Genomic DNA, 20,167 nt, shown 5'->3' with positions numbered 1-20,167 from the left:
GTTTGCCTATGCGGTCAATGGTTCCCTTGATGTTTGGTAAGAACACTTCTCCTCGCGGTGGATCTTTGTCTTTATTCTCATGGCTTGTTTTTGGCCTTACAGCTCTTCTGATGTCCATGGTGGAGTATCCATTGAAATTCACAAACATGTGGACAATTTCAACAGAAACTTGGAAGGCCATTTAATGCTAACTAAGGTGATTAATTACAACATTTACACTGGCCTCCATCAGACAAGAGTTCTTTCCCCCACTCTGGACCTTCCACAGATAAACCTTCCTTGCGTAGCTTCTCCATATAACTCACAACCTCTGAGGATGCCTGCCATAGATGTGGGTGAAACATCTGGAGAGAATACTTTTGGAACATGGCCATACAGCCCAGAAAAAATACAACAACCCAAAGAGCGGAGAGTTTTCTACGATAGGCCAAGAATACACGTCTGGGGCCCTTTCTACACATCTGAAAATAAAATCCCACATCTGCTTTGAAGTGGAATATATAGCAGTGTGGACTCAAATAACCCAGTTCAAGGCAGATATTGTGGGATTTTCTCCCTTGATATTCTGGGTTATATAGCTGTGGGGGAGGGCCCCTAGATGTTCCTGTAACCAATTTTGAACCATTTGAGTTTCCGAACTTGGTACAAGGGTTGCCCAATGTAAAGCGCATTGCAGAAGTCCAATCTTGAGGTTACCAGTTCGTGTGCTACCATCTTCAGGTCCTCCAAATCTAGGAAGGGGTGCAGCTGGTGGATCACCTGAAGCTGATAGTAAGCATTCCTAACCTTCAAAGCCTGGCTGTTCCTGACTGACACACAGCCATATAACCCAGAATATCAAGGCAGGAAATCTCAGACTATATGCATGTTTTTATATATGACAGATAACCCATATTGTGGAATTTCCTGACTTCATATTCTGGGTTATATGACTATGGAAGGGCCCTTAGTTGTCTGCTGTCTGGAATTCCCCTGTTTCTTAGGGGTTCAACCCCCCCCCCCCCAAATTTCAGGTTAAAAAAACTTGGTTTACTCATGAATTTTAACTGATTAACCAAATTCCCATGAGTGTCCACTAAAGATTATCGACGGAGCCTGGTTTCTAAATTATTTGGCGCTATGGAACTACTCTTCATGATTCACTAAAAAAAGGTTTCAGCACCCCCCTCCCCCCATTTTTCTGGCTATGGCCCTGTCTGAGTCCACACTGCCATATAACCCAGTTCAAATCAGATAATGTAGGATTTTATTCAGCTGTGTAGAAGTGGTCTTATACCCAGGGCTCTTCCATACAGCCCTATAACCCAGAATATCAAGGCAGAAAATCCCACAATACTTGCTTTGAACTGCGTTATCTGAGTCCACATTGCCAGATAGTCCAGTTCAAAGCAGATAATTGTGGGATTTCCTGCCCTGATATTCTGGGTTATATGGCTATGTGGAAGGGCCCAAGATCTCAAAGTGAGATCTCAAAGTACCAAATCAGGCAAAAAACTGAGTTTCCTATGATTGGCCATGATTATGCATCTGTGGCCCCTTCCAACAACTGAATACAATTCCACTGCTTTGAATTCAAATATATAGCAGCGTGGACTCGGATAGTAAAGGTAAAGCTTTCTCCCTGGCATTAAGTTTAGTAGTATCTAATTCTGGGGGTTGGTGGTCATCTCCATTTCTAAGCCAAAGAGCCGGCGTTGTCCACATGCAGTACAATTACCTTCCCACCAGAGCGATACCTACTGATATCATATTTGCATGTTTTCAAAGTGCTAGGTTGGCCCCTTCCAACAGCTGTATAACATCCATATTAAACTGGATTATATGGCAGTATGGACTCAAATAATCCAGTTCAAAGCAGATATTGTGGATTATCTGCCTTGATATTCTGGGTTATATGGCTGTGAGGAAGGGCCCAAAGCTAACATGATACAGCATCATCCATTCAGAAATACAGTTTGAGTATCCCGTTTCTGAACTGCTTGGGACCAGAAATGGATTTTAGGTCTATTTGGATTTCTGAATACTTCCATGAATATAATGAAGATGGATCAGAAGTCTAAACATGACATTCATTTGTATTTCGTATACATAGCCTGGAAGTGACTATATATAAACAGTATTTAATGATTTTGTGTATGAAATAAAGATGGTGTATATTAAATCATTGGTGCCACTGTCTAATCCACCCATGTGGACAATTTTGGATTTTGTGCTTCCGGATAAAGGGTATTCAACCTGTACTGAAAGATTTGGAACCCTATTTCTAGCATAAGTTTCAGAAATTCTATTCGCCTTCATGCATATAGCCTGAAGCCCCTCTGCTGCATTTTTTCACCACATAATAGTCACACACACCCTTTTTTAAAAAAAAGGCAGACAAAAGTGCAACTATGGGCCCTTACTCACAGCCATATAATCCAGAATATCAAGGAAGATAATCCACATTATCCACTTTGAACTGGGTTATCAGAGTCCACACTGCCATATAATCCAGTTCAATGTGGATTTTATACAGCTGTTTGGAAGGGATCTTTTATGTGATGAAATACCGTAGAAGTTTCATTATAGTTTTATTTATACTTGTCTACTCAGTTATTTTAGGAGGTGCTCTTGACTTTTCTTGATGTAGCATGTTAATCTGAGATTTCAGGAAGTTAGGGGAAGTTATGAACACTAAAATTCCTTTTTAAAATTCAGACAAACCTTCAGCAAGGTTAGGCTGGTTGGTACACTTAACATCTTTCCTGTCTTTTACCACTATGAGTAATTTAGAAAGATCCCAGTTTATTAAAACGTAAGAAAGACAAAATACACAGGGAAGAAGAAACGGAACAAATAAAAATATACAGAGGAAGCAAGATGAATATTTTAAAAATTCCAGCATTCTACTTCAAACCTTTTAAAAAACTGTTTTAAATTTTTACAGCATTTCAATACAATTCCAGAATTCAGGAGATCAAAAGCAAGATAAAGTCCATTTCATTATAATTTCTCCATAAAAATCAAATAAGGTTATTACAACAAGTTAACCATTGTCTGCCACGTTAAAGAATGATTAAAATTAGTTCAGTAACAGCTTTGCACAACAATATTAGATAAGAAAATATATTAAATGCCTAAACCAAAAGAAGAAAAGGATATAAGTCAAGTCAGTGCTATTGCTTATTTGAAAGAACAAAGAGTTGGGGACTTTATACAGTCATGCTACAAAGTTCACACCTTTAGGAAATCACACTGGGAGTACACAACATAAGCTAACATACAGTTTAGTAGTGGTTAGTAAAAAAATCAGATCATATTCATATCCTGTACATTCTTGATCTTGTGAAAGAGACCACATATTAATATTAAGAACTCGAGCAATAACTCAACATCTCCCCACACTGCTTTACAAGTATGCTCTGTTCTTGAGTGTGTCCTTAGCTGTATTCATTTCCATGGTCCACAAGCTTTGGACCAAACACAATGTACTTGTACTTCGGTGCCTTAACTAAAGATGTTTAGTAGATGGGTGGGGAGAAGAGAAATAAGATGAGAAAGCCAGTAGTTCACTCTCACGTTACAGGTTTGTTTCAGGGCAAGAACTGGTATATCTTAAACAAAGACATTTATACGTCAGCCACCACATTTTCCCACCACTGTACTCAAGTACAACAAAACAAATAATAGGTTTGTCATATGTCCTCTCATTTCATTATGTACATCACTGGTGGCTACATCTGAAAGGGTCTATTCACCATATTCCCTTCTCTAGTGCCTCATGTTATAATCCAAAAAGTGTCTGATAGGAACCATTTCTGCTATCTTCTTTGAACTATGGGAAAGCCGTCGTTTTGAGAAGGCAGTGGAAAAAATAATAAATACATTCAGTTTAATGTGTTATAGAAAAATGTACACAAACAGATGACATTACTGAAGCTTCAGCATACATAACATGGACAGGAAGAAAAACAGTATATCTGTACCCACAGAAGACAGGCTCCATCCCCCACCTCACCCCCCCCAGAATACCTGAAACGGGGAATTATAATGAATCCCATATTTTGATTATACTCGGGCTGGAAGTATACTATATAATCGCACTTGCAGATCTAGAGAGGCCCAAAAATGATGCTAGGATGAATTGGAATCTCAATCTCTCTCTCTTTTTTTTGGTGTAAAGTAAAACTGTGGTTACTGAATCCATAGATTAGGGGGTTGTGCTCTGTATCTGCGCAACAGAAAGTTGCATATGTGGTAGTAAATCACATAAATCTAGTCATATTACTGTTCTAAGGATAAGAGTTCAACCCCATATTTAGTGTATCAGCATAACTAACAGTTATACTAAGCACATTTTCTATGCCACCTTAGGGAAGCCATTTTGCATAATGCTAGATACACCACTGTGGAAGTAAATGTAATAAAACTGGTCTTAAATGGCTGAAGGCAACAATTGTCTTACAAAAATGGTTGCTGCCTCTCAGATTAAATAAGATTACCTGTAGGATTTCCTACATTTCAGTGAGGGGCATAAATGGATGGTGGATTGAAATGCACACACAGTCTAACACTGGAGATAAGACTTCTCCAGCTACATGTCAGGCATTCACTTGTGCCTCAGCACTATTATTTCTGATGAGCAGGAACAAAACTATAGTCATATTCCATGCAATTTAAAGTTTCACCTTAGGATATGCAACAGACATATGTATTCAGTGATATCTGCAACATCCACAACAACTGCACTTAGAGCCGGAGAACGGCGCTAATAGTAACAGACCGTTAATTATAGAGTGTCCTTATTAAGAATCACCACTAGTGTCAGCAGATATAACAGATGGAAAGAAACTAAGAACAAAAGTAGTTATGGAAAGCTAGCTTTGTATCCCATCATTAGAACTTTGAACAGTATCATGAGGCATTTAGGGCAGTAATAAATAATTTCTGCTAGGATATTAATTGTGACTAAGAGCCATTGCTTATTTAATACAAATGCTCAACACAAAAGGCTGTCATATATACACAACTTTAATGGAAAGCAATAATAAAATCCCCAAAGATCAAAAAGGCTCAGCATATCCCTGCAATTTTTAAATCATTGGGGCAAGGGGGCGGTAGGGGAGAGAAAAAGGGAGAACTTAGTAAAATATACCCATCAACTCCAGTTGTGAGTCTTCCTAGAACAAGTTGAAAAGAAGTAGTGACACTGTCTCAACAGTTTTGTTCTGAACTTTAGAAGAGAGGAAAGACTATAATCTTGCTCCATTTTTTTCACACAGCTCACATGTTTTTAAACTCTCAAGATTTCCAGACAGTTGTTGTAACAGATAGCTATCCAGTCCGGCTGAGTGGATGCCCACTGTACATTGTTGATTTCTCCTTCTGCTGTGTAAGCCAAAATTGGATCCTCAATGGCACGAGGCATTTGCTGGATATCCCAAATAAGTGCTTGATGGTCATCCGCTGCCCAAATTAAAATGCAGAGTTAGAGATACGAAAATATTTTTTACACCGTCCCTGCAGTTAAAGTGCAATACATAGGAATGTACACAAAGATCAAAAAATTATTTCTCAGCTAAGATACCAGTTTTGTGAGTGGTTTTTTTTAGGGGGGGGGGGGATGAGGGTGGAATCACAAGGAACAGCAAGATTAGATTGCTAAAGAACCATATCGCTATGTAACACGATTTTTGTTCCTGGATTATAAGTGTCGTATCTTAATCTGTTCTATCATAAAAACATGAAAAAGGTTTATTAAACTGCAAAAACGTTGCTTTTGCTGGACATCCTGCAACACACACACACACACACACACACACACATATATACACACATACACACTTTATTACGGTCCATGGACCCGCAGCTGTTAAGTAGATAACATACATGAGCTTACAAAACATTCAAAACCGAGGAAATGTGCTAGACAGACACGTACTACACAAAGTCAGGTTTTTCTGTAGTTTTTCAATTAATATCTCATAAAGGCTCAACCAATTCAACATAGTATGTGGCAGCTACAAAAATAGAGTTTCTGGAGTATAACTATTTTCAAAGTAAGTATCACATAATTAAACAGGAAATAATACTTTAGAACCAGGAACATAAAAAATTCAAATTCTGTTACATAATGTAAATTTAAAATTCTAGCAATTGTCCTTATAGGGAAATTTTTGATATTAAATTTGTGTTATTGTATCTGCTGATGTGTAAATTATTATTACACATCTATTAACTTATTATATTTAGGAGTAGACTAGTCATACATCCAATTACTTTGAAACCCAAAATGTACGGCTGTACCCCTTACAGTTTAGGAATGTTAGGATTAGTTAAAATGAAATTAATTTAGCCAATTTCTATATAACACTACACTTTCATAAAATATGTTTTAGTCTAGTTTTCCCTATTACTTAAAAATGTTAATTATAATTGACTTACCTTGGGGGACAAATTTATTTCTATACTATGGGCAAGGTAAATGAAAGTCAAAAGCATAATCTTGATAGGAGAAAAATAAAAGATAAAGCAACTATAACATACAAACCAAGAAAACTATGGCTATGTAAGATGCATAACCTGGATTGCAATTTCAACATAACTCACATAACTATAAATGACTTTTATGGAATATCTGAAATAATATGCACAGGATTGGGTAGTGAAATCTAATTCTGTTTAATAATCTGGGTAACTCAGAACGTGCTCTTATTTAGGTAACAACAGTTTTGAAAAACTTCAGGTTTGGAGGCAACAAGAATAAATCCATATTTACCTGCTGTGCAGATATGACAAGAAGAGTGTGGTGCCCAAGCAATACCATTCACACATGCTCTATGGTTGTTCAGTCTAGCAACAGGTGTACAAGGAACTCTGACATCCAGAATCACAACCTTGGAAGAAGAAACATAGAACATAAAGAAAAATACTGCAAAAAACGCAGTTTAATTCCCTCTAAAATGAAAGTATTCTTAATGAATCCTGTATTTTTCAAGGGACTACATCCTTTTCATATACAAATCGCCTTTAACAGGCAAGATGAAAATGACAGTATTTCCTGACTACAATCTTGAACCTCTGTTTTACTTTAGTTAACAATTGCAGGCTATGCATTGGTACACTTTCTTGATTTAAAAGTGGAAAAATTGACACAAAATTCTATTTGACATAGGGTCCCCCCTGGGGAGAAGAGAAGTATATAAATTAAATAAATAAATAAATAAATAATCAGTATCTTTATTTTATTAGAAGACTGTAATACAATCAGGTCATATCAGGCAAACATTCACAGTCAAAATGACAGTAAAATGATCAAGGGAAAGATGTCATAACAGTAATGATTTCTTCCCACTTCAGCATACTCATACTACTGCCAGCATTCCAGTACAGCTGCTATTCTTCACTTAATATAAAGCAAAGGAATTATTTCTTTGCTCTTCAGCTGTTTTGGATTACAAAAAACATAATCCCTAACCACTGACTATTCAGTCTGGGCCTAATGAAGTTGTGGGCCATCTTGGTACCTATTGGGCACTACTCAAAATATAAGCACACACATCTGATTATATGCTACGGTGTGCAGACAAGATGGCTATAAAGAATCTGGGAAGAAAAAATGAAATCCCTGTATATAGCAAACAACTGTCTACTGCTATCTATTAGTATGAAGTGTCAGTAATGTCTAGGCACAAAGGAGACTGGACATCCCCACAGAGCACAGTCTCACCTCCATGCCATCCATTGCCATTGTTGCAAGATAATTGGGATCCTGCTTATTCCAGCAAAGGCGGAGCAAAGGATGGTGCTGGGGATCTTCGTAGATAATAGTGCTGTGCTCCAAGTGACGCAGGTCAAACATTCTTACTGAACCATCAGCACCAACAGATGCAAACATGTCTCTCCCACCTCCTGCACGGCTGAATGCAATATCATATACCTACTCAGGCAGGGGGGAAAAAGACAGCACAATGATGTTACCTTCCATACTAGGTTTTTGCTTCACACTAGTTTTTGTGCAAACACAAAAATATAGCAGAGGTATGTATAACAACACACTTGTTTTAGATCACAAGTGTTAAACACAAGACTCAAGGGGCCAGATCTGGTCTACTCCTGTATTCCTCATCATTAAACATCATGACTCAAGCTGATGGGAAATGTGATACAGTAACATCTGGAAAGCTGCAGTTTGTTGTGTTTATCAGGATAGTGGGGTTTTAATTTCGATACAGGGCTTGCGGATATAATGTCTAATTTTAAAATGTCCTTTAACCTTTCCCCACCCTCAGAGCCAAAAGTGCTGTTGGGTTGCAATTTCCATTATCCCCAGTCCGTATGGTTGATAATCAAGTGATGGGAGGTGTCATTCAATAACATCTGGGGACCCAAACTGGGTAAAAACTAAAGAGCACCAACTGCTGTATAAAAATGTAGTTGGCCCACTGTATCCACGGTTTCTCCGTCCTTGGATTCAGTGGCCCTTTGAAGGCAATCAGAAGGCTGTGGCTCTCAATGAAAATGAGTTTGACACCTCTGCTTTAGATAAAGAAGATATTAGCTACAAATTATGGCAGTTGACATGGGCCTCTCTCATAGGTCTATTTTGTGTTGCTTTTTTGTATTCACTCTCTATAACCCATGAATCAGTACGAGAAAGAAAAATAAACTTATTTCTGGAGCACTAACAGTGTCCTCAAAACTGTCCTTGTCAGGTCAATACACCCATTTTATAGACTAGAAGACATTCCACAAGATCCATAAGTGTTATATCTCCGAGTAAAGAAAGCAAAAGAAAAAAAATGCACTGTCACCTCTTTATCATGAGCAATCAGCTGAGTCTTGACATGGCCTGATACCAAATTCACTCTTCCCAAGACCTGACCAGTCTCCAAACCCCAGATGGTGCATGTTGTGTCGATACTAGAGGTACCTAAGGCAAGAACAACAGCAAACCCCATTGATATTAAGAATTCTTTTTGGCTTCACGATATATATGACCACAGCAAAACATTTTTGCTGCTGAAAACATCTCATTGGTCAAATAAGTAGTATGTCAGTCACAAAAGATGCTGAATTGAAAAGAGGGAAAACAAAGTTTGGAGAGGTTCATATGAATTGCTTACATTTTCTCATTTGCTTCATTTATTATCAGTTTATGTACGTATTTGAGAAGTACAGGAAGCAAGTAGCAGCCATTATATTGTCCTTTTTGGACAATATAATTCAACAAAAGTGCCTAACACAGCCAAGCCTTTTAACCTGCGTGCAACATGAGTATGCCAGTTTTCCCGCTTTGAGTGTCTATGCAATAGTAATTAGAGTCCCTGTTCAACTGAATATTAAGTCAACTTAATATTTATTTAAAAAGTAAATGAAGTCAAGAACTGTCTTTCAGCATCAAGGGGCTGTTTATTGCTTGGAAAGCACTCCAGATTCAAAGACGTTGAGCAATCTCTTCGAGGTCTAGATGCAATTCCTTATATTGAGAAGAAATAACAGTCAAATGACCTTCTTGAAACAGTAGCTATTTTATCACCTTTTAACTATATCCAGACGGGCAAATGTTAACTATTTAAATCAGTCTCCCAACAGCATTCTGCAAAATTGGTGCTTCACTCTTACCCAGTAGATAGGGATCTACCTCATTCCAATCAAAGGATGTCAATGGAGCACAGAAGTCAGAATTTTTATTGTTGTTCAACAAACACTCAAGTCTGGTCTCTGTTTCACCCACCTGTAGCAAGAGAGGCAAATATGTATTTTATCAGCAAATCTACTTGCCTGATGAAAATATTGGTCATGTGAATCCCAAATGCATAGTTTAGGAGAAAGACAATGCTACTCTGAAGTAATGTTTCTCTATCAGAAAAGGTAAGATAACAGACAATAAATTCATTACAATGTAGAGGGGTTGTGTACTATGTGAAATGATGTAATTCTACTTTTAGTAGATTGAGCGGTCTTAGGTACTCCATATGGAAGATCATATACTGTCGTATTTGAAATTTTATATTTCACAAGACAGGACATACAGAACAGGACATATAATGTTAAATTCTATGTTAACTAACAAACGTATTACCATGACTATCAGATTATAATTAAGGCAGCAGGCAACTGGATCTGTTCCACTAGCCATTTATCACAGGTAGGCTAACTTGAGACTTGTGGAATCTACTCTGTTTTTTTATAGGTCCACCCATATTAGGCAGAGACAAAATAGGATTAAAATCAAGTTAAAATGAAAAGCAGATCAAACTAGCGATACCTTTTTATCCAATTGAGGAAAAAACAAGTACAATCAATTTCACTTCACAAAAAAATTAACCACTCTCAGAACCACAGCACAGAAAGCCCAACTATCAACTATCTCAGTAGCTTGGGTATCTGAAGGTAAGGTCTAATGCAGGGGTTTTTAATTGGGATCAACAAACCCTTTGAGGGTCAGTGGGAAGATTTCAGGCATCCAGGAACGTGAATTGAAAAAAAAAGTACATATTATAGTGTGGACTTAGTACGATTTTTGTATTGTACCGTGTTCTGGCTGCAATGAAAAACTCCCAGCACAAGGTTGGTAAGAATGACAGAGATGGTTTTAGGATGTGGTGGGAAAACTCGAATTTCTAAATGGCTGCCAAAAATGACAATTTGAACAGATGCTGTATCATAATAGGTTATCAAGTATTGAAATTGTGGCAAAGCTGTAAAATGTAATTTTGAGTAAATTTCAATTTAAAAACATGCCAACATTGAGTGCCATAGAACCACCAGTATCTACTCCTACATTCTGAGAAGAGGTCTGTGGATAGTTAAGGAATGGACCCATGTGTTGGAGAACATACAGTCAGTGAAATAATGTCAAATCCTATGTAGTTTGGAACAATGTAATTCATATCAGATCAAAAACTTTATTACAGTCCAAAGACGCAATGGGTCAGTGGTAAAATGTGCGTAACAGCAAATAGATTAATAAATTGATAAAATTAATTAAACTAATATAACAGCCATTTTAAAGTGTTGTGATGTGTTCTGAATAACTTACCTATCAGTGGTAAACTAGGTTCTACATTTTGAAACAATTAAAGCGGAGGTGGAAAACCCATGGTCTTGCAGATAGCGCTGAACTACAACACTCACTCCTGATAATTTGAAGTGCTGGCTGGCACTGATGGAAGTTGGGGCTAAACAAAATCTGAGAGACCAGACTCTCCATCCAGAGTTAAAGATTCCTTTAAAGGCACACATCACATTGCTGGGGTCAATTCTGGATGTTACCAGAAGACTGAAACTAAGCAAGAAACTAAAGGGGAAATAAAACCCCTTTCAGAATGGAGTAAACTTCATCTATCAAGCACACTAGCTTGCAAACAGAATTTCAGTTTTTGTGGTTTACATTACTAACATAGTGACTCACATGCAATGGAAGAGGGGAGAAGAGCACTGCTAATAAGAGGAAGAAATTAATGGAATTGCTGCTTCTGGACACCAATATCTAAAAATGTAACATGCGTGCTTGTATGGTATTGTATTTTGATCATACATTTTTTATGTTACTACAGCATTTTTCACATTTCTACTTATTTTATTTCCTAATTGAGAAATGGACCAATAAAACTATAATCTCATGAATGCAAAGCTGCTAAACTTAAGATGTTGGCATTTGAAACTATGACTGATAAATATCTTCATGCCACCTCAAGTACTCTGCTCGGCTTTGTGAAGAGAGTTTATTGTCCAACATTCATATGCCAGCAATCATCCACAGGCTAACTAATTATCTATTTTCCAAGAAAAGGGTATGTATATCAGATTCCGTCTGACATACAGGTTTCACAAGCAATAACAACAGATACAACAGCTTCAGGTAGAACCATACTTCCACAATACAATAATAGCAGATCCAAAGATGAAAGATCAACTTGCCCAGGAAAACCATCCAGAAGTTACTATAACTACCTTAGATTTGCTAGGCAGAACTTTGTGCTTATAGTGGGGAGGAGAATCAACAAAATTGGGCCAGTTACCTTGAATGAATTGTAAAAAGCAAGTCTAAGAACACTGTAACTTGGGAAACAAACTAGAATCCTAATAATAACAAGCACATGGGGCATAACTATATGGTAGATAACGTGGATTTTAATGGTGACTGTAAATACAACAAAGATACATTAAATGCCTTGTGTAACGATCACTTTAACTCTATTTTCAGGTGACTAGAAAATAACATTTCAGCTATGTTTGAGAATCATAGTATGGAAAAGATCCATACAAGTAATTAATTATAGGTATACTTAATTATAAGTAATTATAAGTAATTATATAAGTAATTATAGGTATACTTAATTATAAGTAATTAATTATATTACTTGTCAAAAAAGTTTGGAACCAGAAGTGTTCCATATTTTAAATTTTGTAATATCTGTATATATGTAATGAAATATCTTGGAGGTGGGGCCCAAATCTAAATCTGAAATTCGATTATATTTCATATATACGCTGTATACATAACCTGAAAGTAATTTTATACACAATACTTGGATTTACTTTGCGCACAAAACCAAGTTTGTGTGCACTGAAGCATCAGAAAGCAAAGATGTCACTACCTCAGCCACCCATGTGAACAATTTAGGATTTGGAGAATTTGAAATTCCAGATAAGGGATGATCAATCTGTACTATCCATTAAACAGCCATAATAACATATCTGCTCATTTCCTTGACCTCAAAACATGAGATTCAACAACATATTCCTCTTTCTATGTGCTGTATTTTGAGGTATAGTTTTATGAATTCTCCCATGAATTCTAGTAAACTACACAGATGTTTTGGGAAAACTACTTAACAACTACTTTGTCCAAAGTTGTCCTTCAACAGGAGCTGTAACATCAAAATTATTGTATTTGTCAATTGGCAGGCAAATATCATGTTTGTCTGCCATTTGCAATATTTCCAGGCTCCATTGGTGGTTTTGGGCCACTCCAGAAAACACATTCAACAGCCAACTTACTCTCCATACGCGCAAGTAGTCACCACTGGTTGCCAAAAGGTCTGGGTAAACTCCTTTGGTATCTGGGATCCACATGAGCTTGGTAGTGGGATATGGATGATCAAAGGTATTCCTGCACATGAACTCTGAGCTTTCTTCATCCAATCCAACAAGTTGGACCTAGAAGAAAAGTTTAAAGAGTCAAGCAGGCCAGCAATTTGACAATGTTATGAAGGATATTTGCAGAAAACACATTAAAAACTAGTATCATTGCTTGGTTATGTTGGATGTTCCAAAGAAAATTTATCATATCAAGCTTACCACTACTGAAATGCAAACTGATGTGCATTTATGCACATGTATACACATACACACACAAATCAGTTTGTATTTGCACGTTTATACAAACACACACACCTATTATTATTCTTTCCCAATGACCAAAGACCTTATTTTAGCAGAAAAATAACTAAGTATGCAGCTCATTCCCATCAGCTTTCCATAAAAAAGGCTTTAGGCCATAGGGTATATTTTAAAGTACAACAGATTGTTTTCAGAGTTTCTGATGATACTGTTATTGACATATTATCCTTTTCCCGTGGCTTCCCCAGTACCTGTTCCCGAACATAAGGAGAAACTGAGCAGAATTGCAGTGCAATGTCTTTATAGTGTAGACAGAAAAAGTGTGCTTGCTGAATGAGGAGTTCTGTTCAAGGTAGTTAGTTGACACTGCTTGCATTTGTGTTTCAGAGCTATTTCCTATAATTTTTTGCCTTTTCAAAATTTTCTATTTGTCTCATTAAGTCCTATCTTTATATACACATTTATGCACCCATACATCTATATTTATATATATCTGAAAACAATGTCATGAACAATACCTCTTGTATTGCACACTCTGCACCAGTTTAGCAACCTTTTGCTCCCACAGAACACATAATCATGATCTCCATCCCTGGCAATAAACTATATAATTAAAGGATCCAACAATATTGTTTGCTTGTGTGTTTCTAAATTGCAAAATTCTGAGTTAATGAAATACAAGCACCGATGAAAAATTAAAACATGTTGCCTTAGTGCAAGGCAGGAAAAATAGATCTTTGTTTTACAACATCAGTATAAGTGAAGGGAATTTGATGCACTGACGTGGGGATAAAGAAGTTCAGCTTTACTTCTGCTTCCATTTACTGGAACAACTACAGTGCTTGTTTCCAAGTAAGCATGGCTGGTGAAAATGTAATATGGGAAAATCTTAGCACCTACTTAAAGTTAGTACAATATTTTAAAGAAATGGTGGTGTATTCCCAGCTGGCAGATTGATGGTATGTGCCTTAAGAATGATTGGCACATTGGTGAGAAATCAAAGCTCCTGAAATCAGATGAAGCAGCCGCCACAAACAGAAGGAATGAGGCAAGGCAGGCACTATTGTTACATTGGACAAGTAAGGAAGAGACTGTAGAAAGCAAAAAACCCAATGCAGAGTCGCATTGGCCCCTTCATTTGTTGGGAAATGACAGAAACGGGGGTTGAAAATCATGCCAAGTGTCCTCTGTGAACTCACAAGAACATTCCAATCTATTTTTGCTGTGCCCAAGCTTGGAAGAGGAGAAAGGTCCTCTATGACAGGTCATAAGAAGCACTCATCAACAGGGATGGAACAGACAGTAGTGTGGGGCTGAAAAGGGGAAGGCAAGGATCAGTACTACTAAAGGAGCATAGCTGTTCCAAGCAGACGGCTCCTGCAGCTCATAACTCTATGTAACATGATTTTTTCCTGGGCTATAAGTGTCATTTTCTAATTGGTTTTATCATAAAAAGATAAGAAAAAGTTTGTAAAACTGCAAAAAAAATTGTTTATGCAGGACATCCTACAGCACATTTTGCTGTAGTTTTTCAATGACTATAATAATAAATAATAATAAAACTTTATTTATACCCCGCCACCATCTCCCCAACGGGGACTCGGGGCGGCTTACATGGGGCCATGCCCAGAACAATACAATATAACAAAATATAAAAACAACACATCATAACACAATTAAACAATACAATAGATAATAATATACATTACAACACAAAATCAGAGAAACAATAAAAAACAAGGGTGGGCCACATGAACACAAGTTAAAACTCGGGGTGAGAAAGAAATAAGAATAAAAACCACAGAGAACAGGGTCATAAGATAGTGGTACAGTCTAGAGGATAGATATTGGAGGGGAGCAACAAAAAAGAAGTATATGGCAGTTACTCTCCAATATCTCATAAGAGTCTCAACCAATTCAACATTGTTTGTGGCAACCACAAAAACAAAGTTTCTGGGGTATAATAACTACTTTCAAAGTAAGTACCACACAATTAAACAGAAAAGCAACATTCCCAAGTTAGGAACAGATTTTTTTTTCCAAATTTTGCTACATAGTGCAATGAATAGGCATTCTACAGGGGTGTCTTTTTATCTATCTCTGTTGTGGGGGCTGGGGAAACAATGCAGCTGGGAAACATGAAGAGAACACAAAATGAAGAAATGGTGCACTTCCAATAAACTTGAGCCTATTGAGTTTGGCAGGGGTCTGATTAGATGGCCCTTGTAGTCTCTATGATACTATGGACAGGGTACAATTGTGGAGTAAATGTCACCAAGTGATGCCAGTTACTCCGCAAAGTACCAGATCTACAGTGTGGATGCACCCAAAGTAGGGAAACTAAGGCCATAGAAAATCCAGGTTATCTGCTTTGAACTGGATTATTTGGCTGTATGGAAGGGCCCTGAATCTCCTTTGAGAGAGGAAAGTGGGATATAAGTATAATAATAATGAATTGTATTGCTTTTAGCATTGTTGGCCACTTTGATTTTCCTTTGAGAGAGGAAAGCCGGATATAAATAAATATAATTACAAAATAAAATGGTAAATTGTATTTTTTTTAGTATTGTTAGTTGCTCTTTGCATCTCCTTTGAGAGAGGAAAGCGGGGCATAAAATATAGTAATAATAATAATAATAATAATAAATTATACATTTAACTTGAATATCCATTGAATATGTTGAATGATTTTTAACTTAATTTTAATACTGTTTATATTTAATTCTGTTTTAATGTTTGTATATTTGTATATTATAAATTGTGCACTGATGCTTTTATGTTAAGCTGCTTTGAGTCTCCTTTGGGAGAGATAAAGTGGGATATAAATAAACATAATAATAATCTTAAATGATACATTATATTGTTTTTAGCCATTCTGAGAGGTTATATAATAGCATATTGTAAACCGTATTGCTTTTAGTGTTGTTGGCAGCTTTGAGTCTCCTTTGAGAGAGGAATGCAGGATATAAGTAAATCCTATTCTATCCTATCCTATCCAATTTGTTGTCAATCCACTCCTTTGGGCTTCACGCAAATCTACCATTTGCCAAAATATACAATCCTGTGCTTTTCTTCTCCATTTCTGGCTGAATAGCTTAACCATTTCACTATTTAAACCAAAGTCAAATAAATACATGTAACGATAATATCAAATTATACACTGTATTGTTTTTAACTGCTTTGAGACTTTTTTCAGGGAGGAAAGCAGAATCTAAATAAACAGCAAATTATATTGCTTTTTGCAATGTTGGCCAATTTGAGTCACCTTTGAGGAATTTAAATAAATAGAATAATAGGTTGTTGTGAGTTTTTTGGGCTGTATGGCCATGTTCCAGCAGCATTCTCTCTTGATATTTTTCCTGCATCTATGGCAAGCATCCTCAAAGGTTTGTTCAGAGATCTGTGGGAATGATGCAAGTGGGGTGTAAATATATTTGTGGAATGTCCAGGGTGGGAGAAAGAATTCTTGTCTGTTTGAGGCAAGTGTGAATGTTGCAATTTGCCAGCTTGATTAGCATTGAGTAGCCTTGCAGCTGGAAAGCCTGGCTGTTGTTGCCTGGAGACATCCTCTGGGAGGTATTAACTGGCACTTGATTGTTCGCTGTCTGGAATTCCCCTGTTAATGAGTGGTGTTCTTTATTTGCTATATTGATTCTGGTGTATTTTTAAATACTGGTAACCAAATTTGGTTAATTTTCATGGTTTTTTTTTCTTTCTGTTAAAATTGTCCACATGCTTGTGGATTTCAATGGCTTCTCTGTGTAGTCTCTGACACGATAGTTGGCCGAGTAGCCCAGCATTTCTGTGTTCTCAAATAGTATTCTGTGTCCAGGTTGGGTCATCAAGTGCTCCTCTATAACTGACTTCTCTGGTTGAATTAGTCTGTATTGCCTTTCATGTTCTTTGATTCGTGTTTGACCAATGTTGCAATTGTGGGTCCCTATGTAGACTTGTCAACAGCTGCATGGTATACGGTAGACTCCTACAGTTGTTGGAGGATCCTTCTTATTCTTTGCTGAATGTCACATTTGTTGAATTTTCCTGGTGGGCTTGTAGGTTCTCTGATGAATTAGTCCACCAAGAAAATCAAGACAGTAAATAAAGAACACCACTCAGAAACATGGGAATTCCAGAAAGCAGACAACTAAGTGCCAGGCAGCAACAGCCAGGCTTTGCTGGTCAGGAATGCTTACTATCAGCTTCAGGTGACCCACCAGCTACATCCCCTCCCAGATTTGGAGGACCTGAAGATGGTAGTGCATGCACTGGTAACCTCAAGATTGGACTTCTACAATGCGCTTTACATTGGGCAACCCTTGTACCAAGTTTGGAAACTCCAATGGTTCAAAATTGATTACAGAACATCTAGGGCAGCAAGATTGGTTACAGGAACATCTAGGGGCCCTTCCACACAGCCGTATAACCCAGAATATCAAGGCAGGAAATCCCACAATATCTGCCTTGAACTGGGTTATCTAATGTCCCTTTGTTGCCCAGAGGATGCCAAGATGTGTTACCATCTTGCTGAGCGGCTTCTCTCATGTCCCCGCATGCTAGAGTTGATAAACAGGAGCTCACCCCGTCTCAAGGATTCAAACTAGCAACCTTCAGGTCAGCAGTCCAGCTGGCAGATAACCCAGTTCAAAGCAGATGTGGGATTTTCTGCCTTAATATTCTGGGTTATATGGCTGTGTGGAAGGGGCCCTAGCGATTCTGGCCATGAAAACTTTCGACAACACAATAGTAGTAAATGGGGTTGCTTTTAGTGTTGCTGGCGAGTACAGACATGGATAAACTTCGGCTCTCCAGGTGTTTTGGACTTCAACTCCCACAACTCCTAACAGCCAAAGTCCAAAATACCTGGCGAGTCTAAGTTTGCTCATGCCTTGGCTAGTGGCTACCTTGAATCTTGACAACACAATAGTAGTAAATGGGACTGCTTTTAGCGTTGCTGGCTACCTTGAGTCTCCTCTAAGAGAGGCAAGCAGGATATAAATAGCAGTAATAACAATAATAATGTAATCTTGTTAACAAATTTCATTAGGTGGCGAGGCCTTGAGTCTCGGGCCCCTTCCACACAGTTTAATAAAATCCCACATGTTCTGCTTTAAACTGGAATATAGGGCAGTGTGGATTCAGATAACACAGGGCCCTTCCACACAGCCCTATATCCCAGAATATCAAGGCAGAAAATCCCACAATATCTGCTTTGAACTGGGATATCTGAATCCACACTGCCATATATTCCAGTCCAAAGCAGATAATATGAGATATAAGGTTGTGTGGAAATGCCCTTAGTTCAAAATATATATTGTGGACTATCTGCCTTGATATTCTGGGTTATATGGCTGTGTGGGAGGGCCCTCATGAGCCTTCTGCTGGGAAGCATGCGCTCCAACTGTCACTAGGGCCTGCGGGATGATGGGATGTGTGGTTTGGGGAGGTATCTGGCAGAGATCGACAGCCACATGGAACTACAAATCCCGGCAGGGAGATGTGGCTGTGGGAATGGAGCCAGGCGCTGACTTTCCCTGAGGAGAGACAGAGGGACGCCTCCCGTTGAAGGCAGAAGGGGAACCAGGCCTGAGGAGGAGGGGGAGCCCCGGCGTTGCGTGGCGCCTCACTCCGCGGCCTCCCGCCTTCCTTCCCGCTCCCCGCCGCCTACTTTATTGTTGTATTCCTCCACGAAGCTGCCGAGCGCCAGCCGAAAGCGCTTGTCGGGCCTGACGCTCCAGTTCATGGCGTAGACGGTCCATGGCGCCTCGTACTTGTAGATCTCCTTGCGCTTCCCGTGCAGCGACATGGCGGGCGGGAAGGCCTCCTCCGCCGGCCCTTCGCCAAGGCCTCCTCCACCTCTTCCTCCCGCAGCGGCGGCCCTTCTCCCTCTCCTTCGCACACAACGGCGACGGCCAACCCCACTCCGCCGCCGTTCGCCCACTGCGACTCGGGCCCTGCCCTCTCATTGGCTGCCCGAGTCGCCATTCCACAAAGCTCCCGCTGCTCATTGGTTTCCCGGCAGCGTCGACGCTATTGGCGGGGACACCTGTCGCTCTTGACTAAAGCCCGCCTCTCCGACAAAAAAAAAAGTCTATGAGGTTTAGGAAGCCGAGGAACAACCAATAGATGTATAGAGAGAAATATAGAGCAAGCAAGCCCTTAGCCAAGGGGGCGGTTCAGGGTTGGTTCAAACCACCCCAAAAGGATATTTGGCGTGGATCGCAGGTGAAAACTGAGGAAACTGTGGAAACTGAGGTGGCCACCACTGGGTCATCTAATCCAGGGGATTCCTCAAACTACGGCCCGCAGGCCACATGCGGCCCGCCGAAAATATTTATACAGCCCATCAGGTGTTTTTGCCACCGCTGCCGGGTTGGACTAGACGGCCCAAGGGGTCTCTTCCAACCCTGTTTATTACATTATTATTATTATTTTCGTGGTGGTGGGGCTTAACTGTTCCAATGATGACTGAGGGCTGTGCTGGCGGTAGTGTAACTACCGGCAGGTCCAACCAAGCCAGAGAGGCCTCAGCTGAGGAGCAGAACTAAGAGCACCAAACCCATTAGCATTATGGAGAATCAAACCAAAACGAAGTCTATACTGGCTCGGTCGTCGCCCAGGATAAAAAGGACTGCGGTGGATGATGCTGATTCTGGACATCCATCGACAAGTGGGCTATGGAATCAAAATACAAATTAACAGTCACAGAAGCGGCAGAAATATACAATGTCAGAAAACCGCACTATTATTATTATTATTGTTATTATTGTGTGGCTATCTGTCAGGGGTGCTTTGATTATGTTTTGGTGCACAAAAGCAGAAAGGGGTTGGGTTAGATGGC

General features: G+C 38.8%; 1 protein-coding gene across 1 annotated transcript; it reads right to left on the bottom strand.

Annotated features, from left to right (window-relative positions):
* Positions 1 to 2,767: 2,767 nt before the first annotated feature.
* dcaf7 (DDB1 and CUL4 associated factor 7) lies at positions 2,768 to 19,274 on the bottom strand. The gene is made up of 7 exons (XM_003222380.4): positions 18,995 to 19,274; positions 12,988 to 13,146; positions 9,604 to 9,715; positions 8,793 to 8,911; positions 7,709 to 7,918; positions 6,758 to 6,875; positions 2,768 to 5,445 (listed from the first exon to the last, which is right to left on the bottom strand). Exons 1-7 carry the CDS (start codon positions 19,130 to 19,132, stop codon positions 5,273 to 5,275), a joined length of 1,029 nt encoding a protein of 342 aa, XP_003222428.1. The 5' UTR covers positions 19,133 to 19,274; the 3' UTR covers positions 2,768 to 5,272.
* Positions 19,275 to 20,167: the final 893 nt, after the last annotated feature.

This window comes from Anolis carolinensis, chromosome 6, assembly GCF_035594765.1.
Source record: "Anolis carolinensis isolate JA03-04 chromosome 6, rAnoCar3.1.pri, whole genome shotgun sequence".
In the NCBI taxonomy this organism is placed as follows: Eukaryota; Metazoa; Chordata; class Lepidosauria; order Squamata; family Dactyloidae; genus Anolis; species Anolis carolinensis.
This window is presented reverse-complemented; position numbering and strand designations above follow the sequence as displayed.

What these genes read in the sequence shown, in the direction of transcription:
- dcaf7 (XM_003222380.4), bottom strand. Translation starts at nt 19,132, where the DNA reads ATGTCGCTGCACGGGAAGCGCAAGGAGATCTACAAGTACGAGGCGCCA. An exon ending in ACTACTTGCGCGTATGGAGA is followed by an intron (nt 9,716 to 12,987) that starts GTAAGTTGGCTG and finishes CTCTTGCTACAG; the next exon opens with GTGGGTGAAACAGAGACCAG. An exon ending in TTGTCATATCTGCACAGCAG is followed by an intron (nt 5,446 to 6,757) that starts GTAAATATGGAT and finishes TAATTTGGGCAG; the next exon opens with CGGATGACCATCAAGCACTT.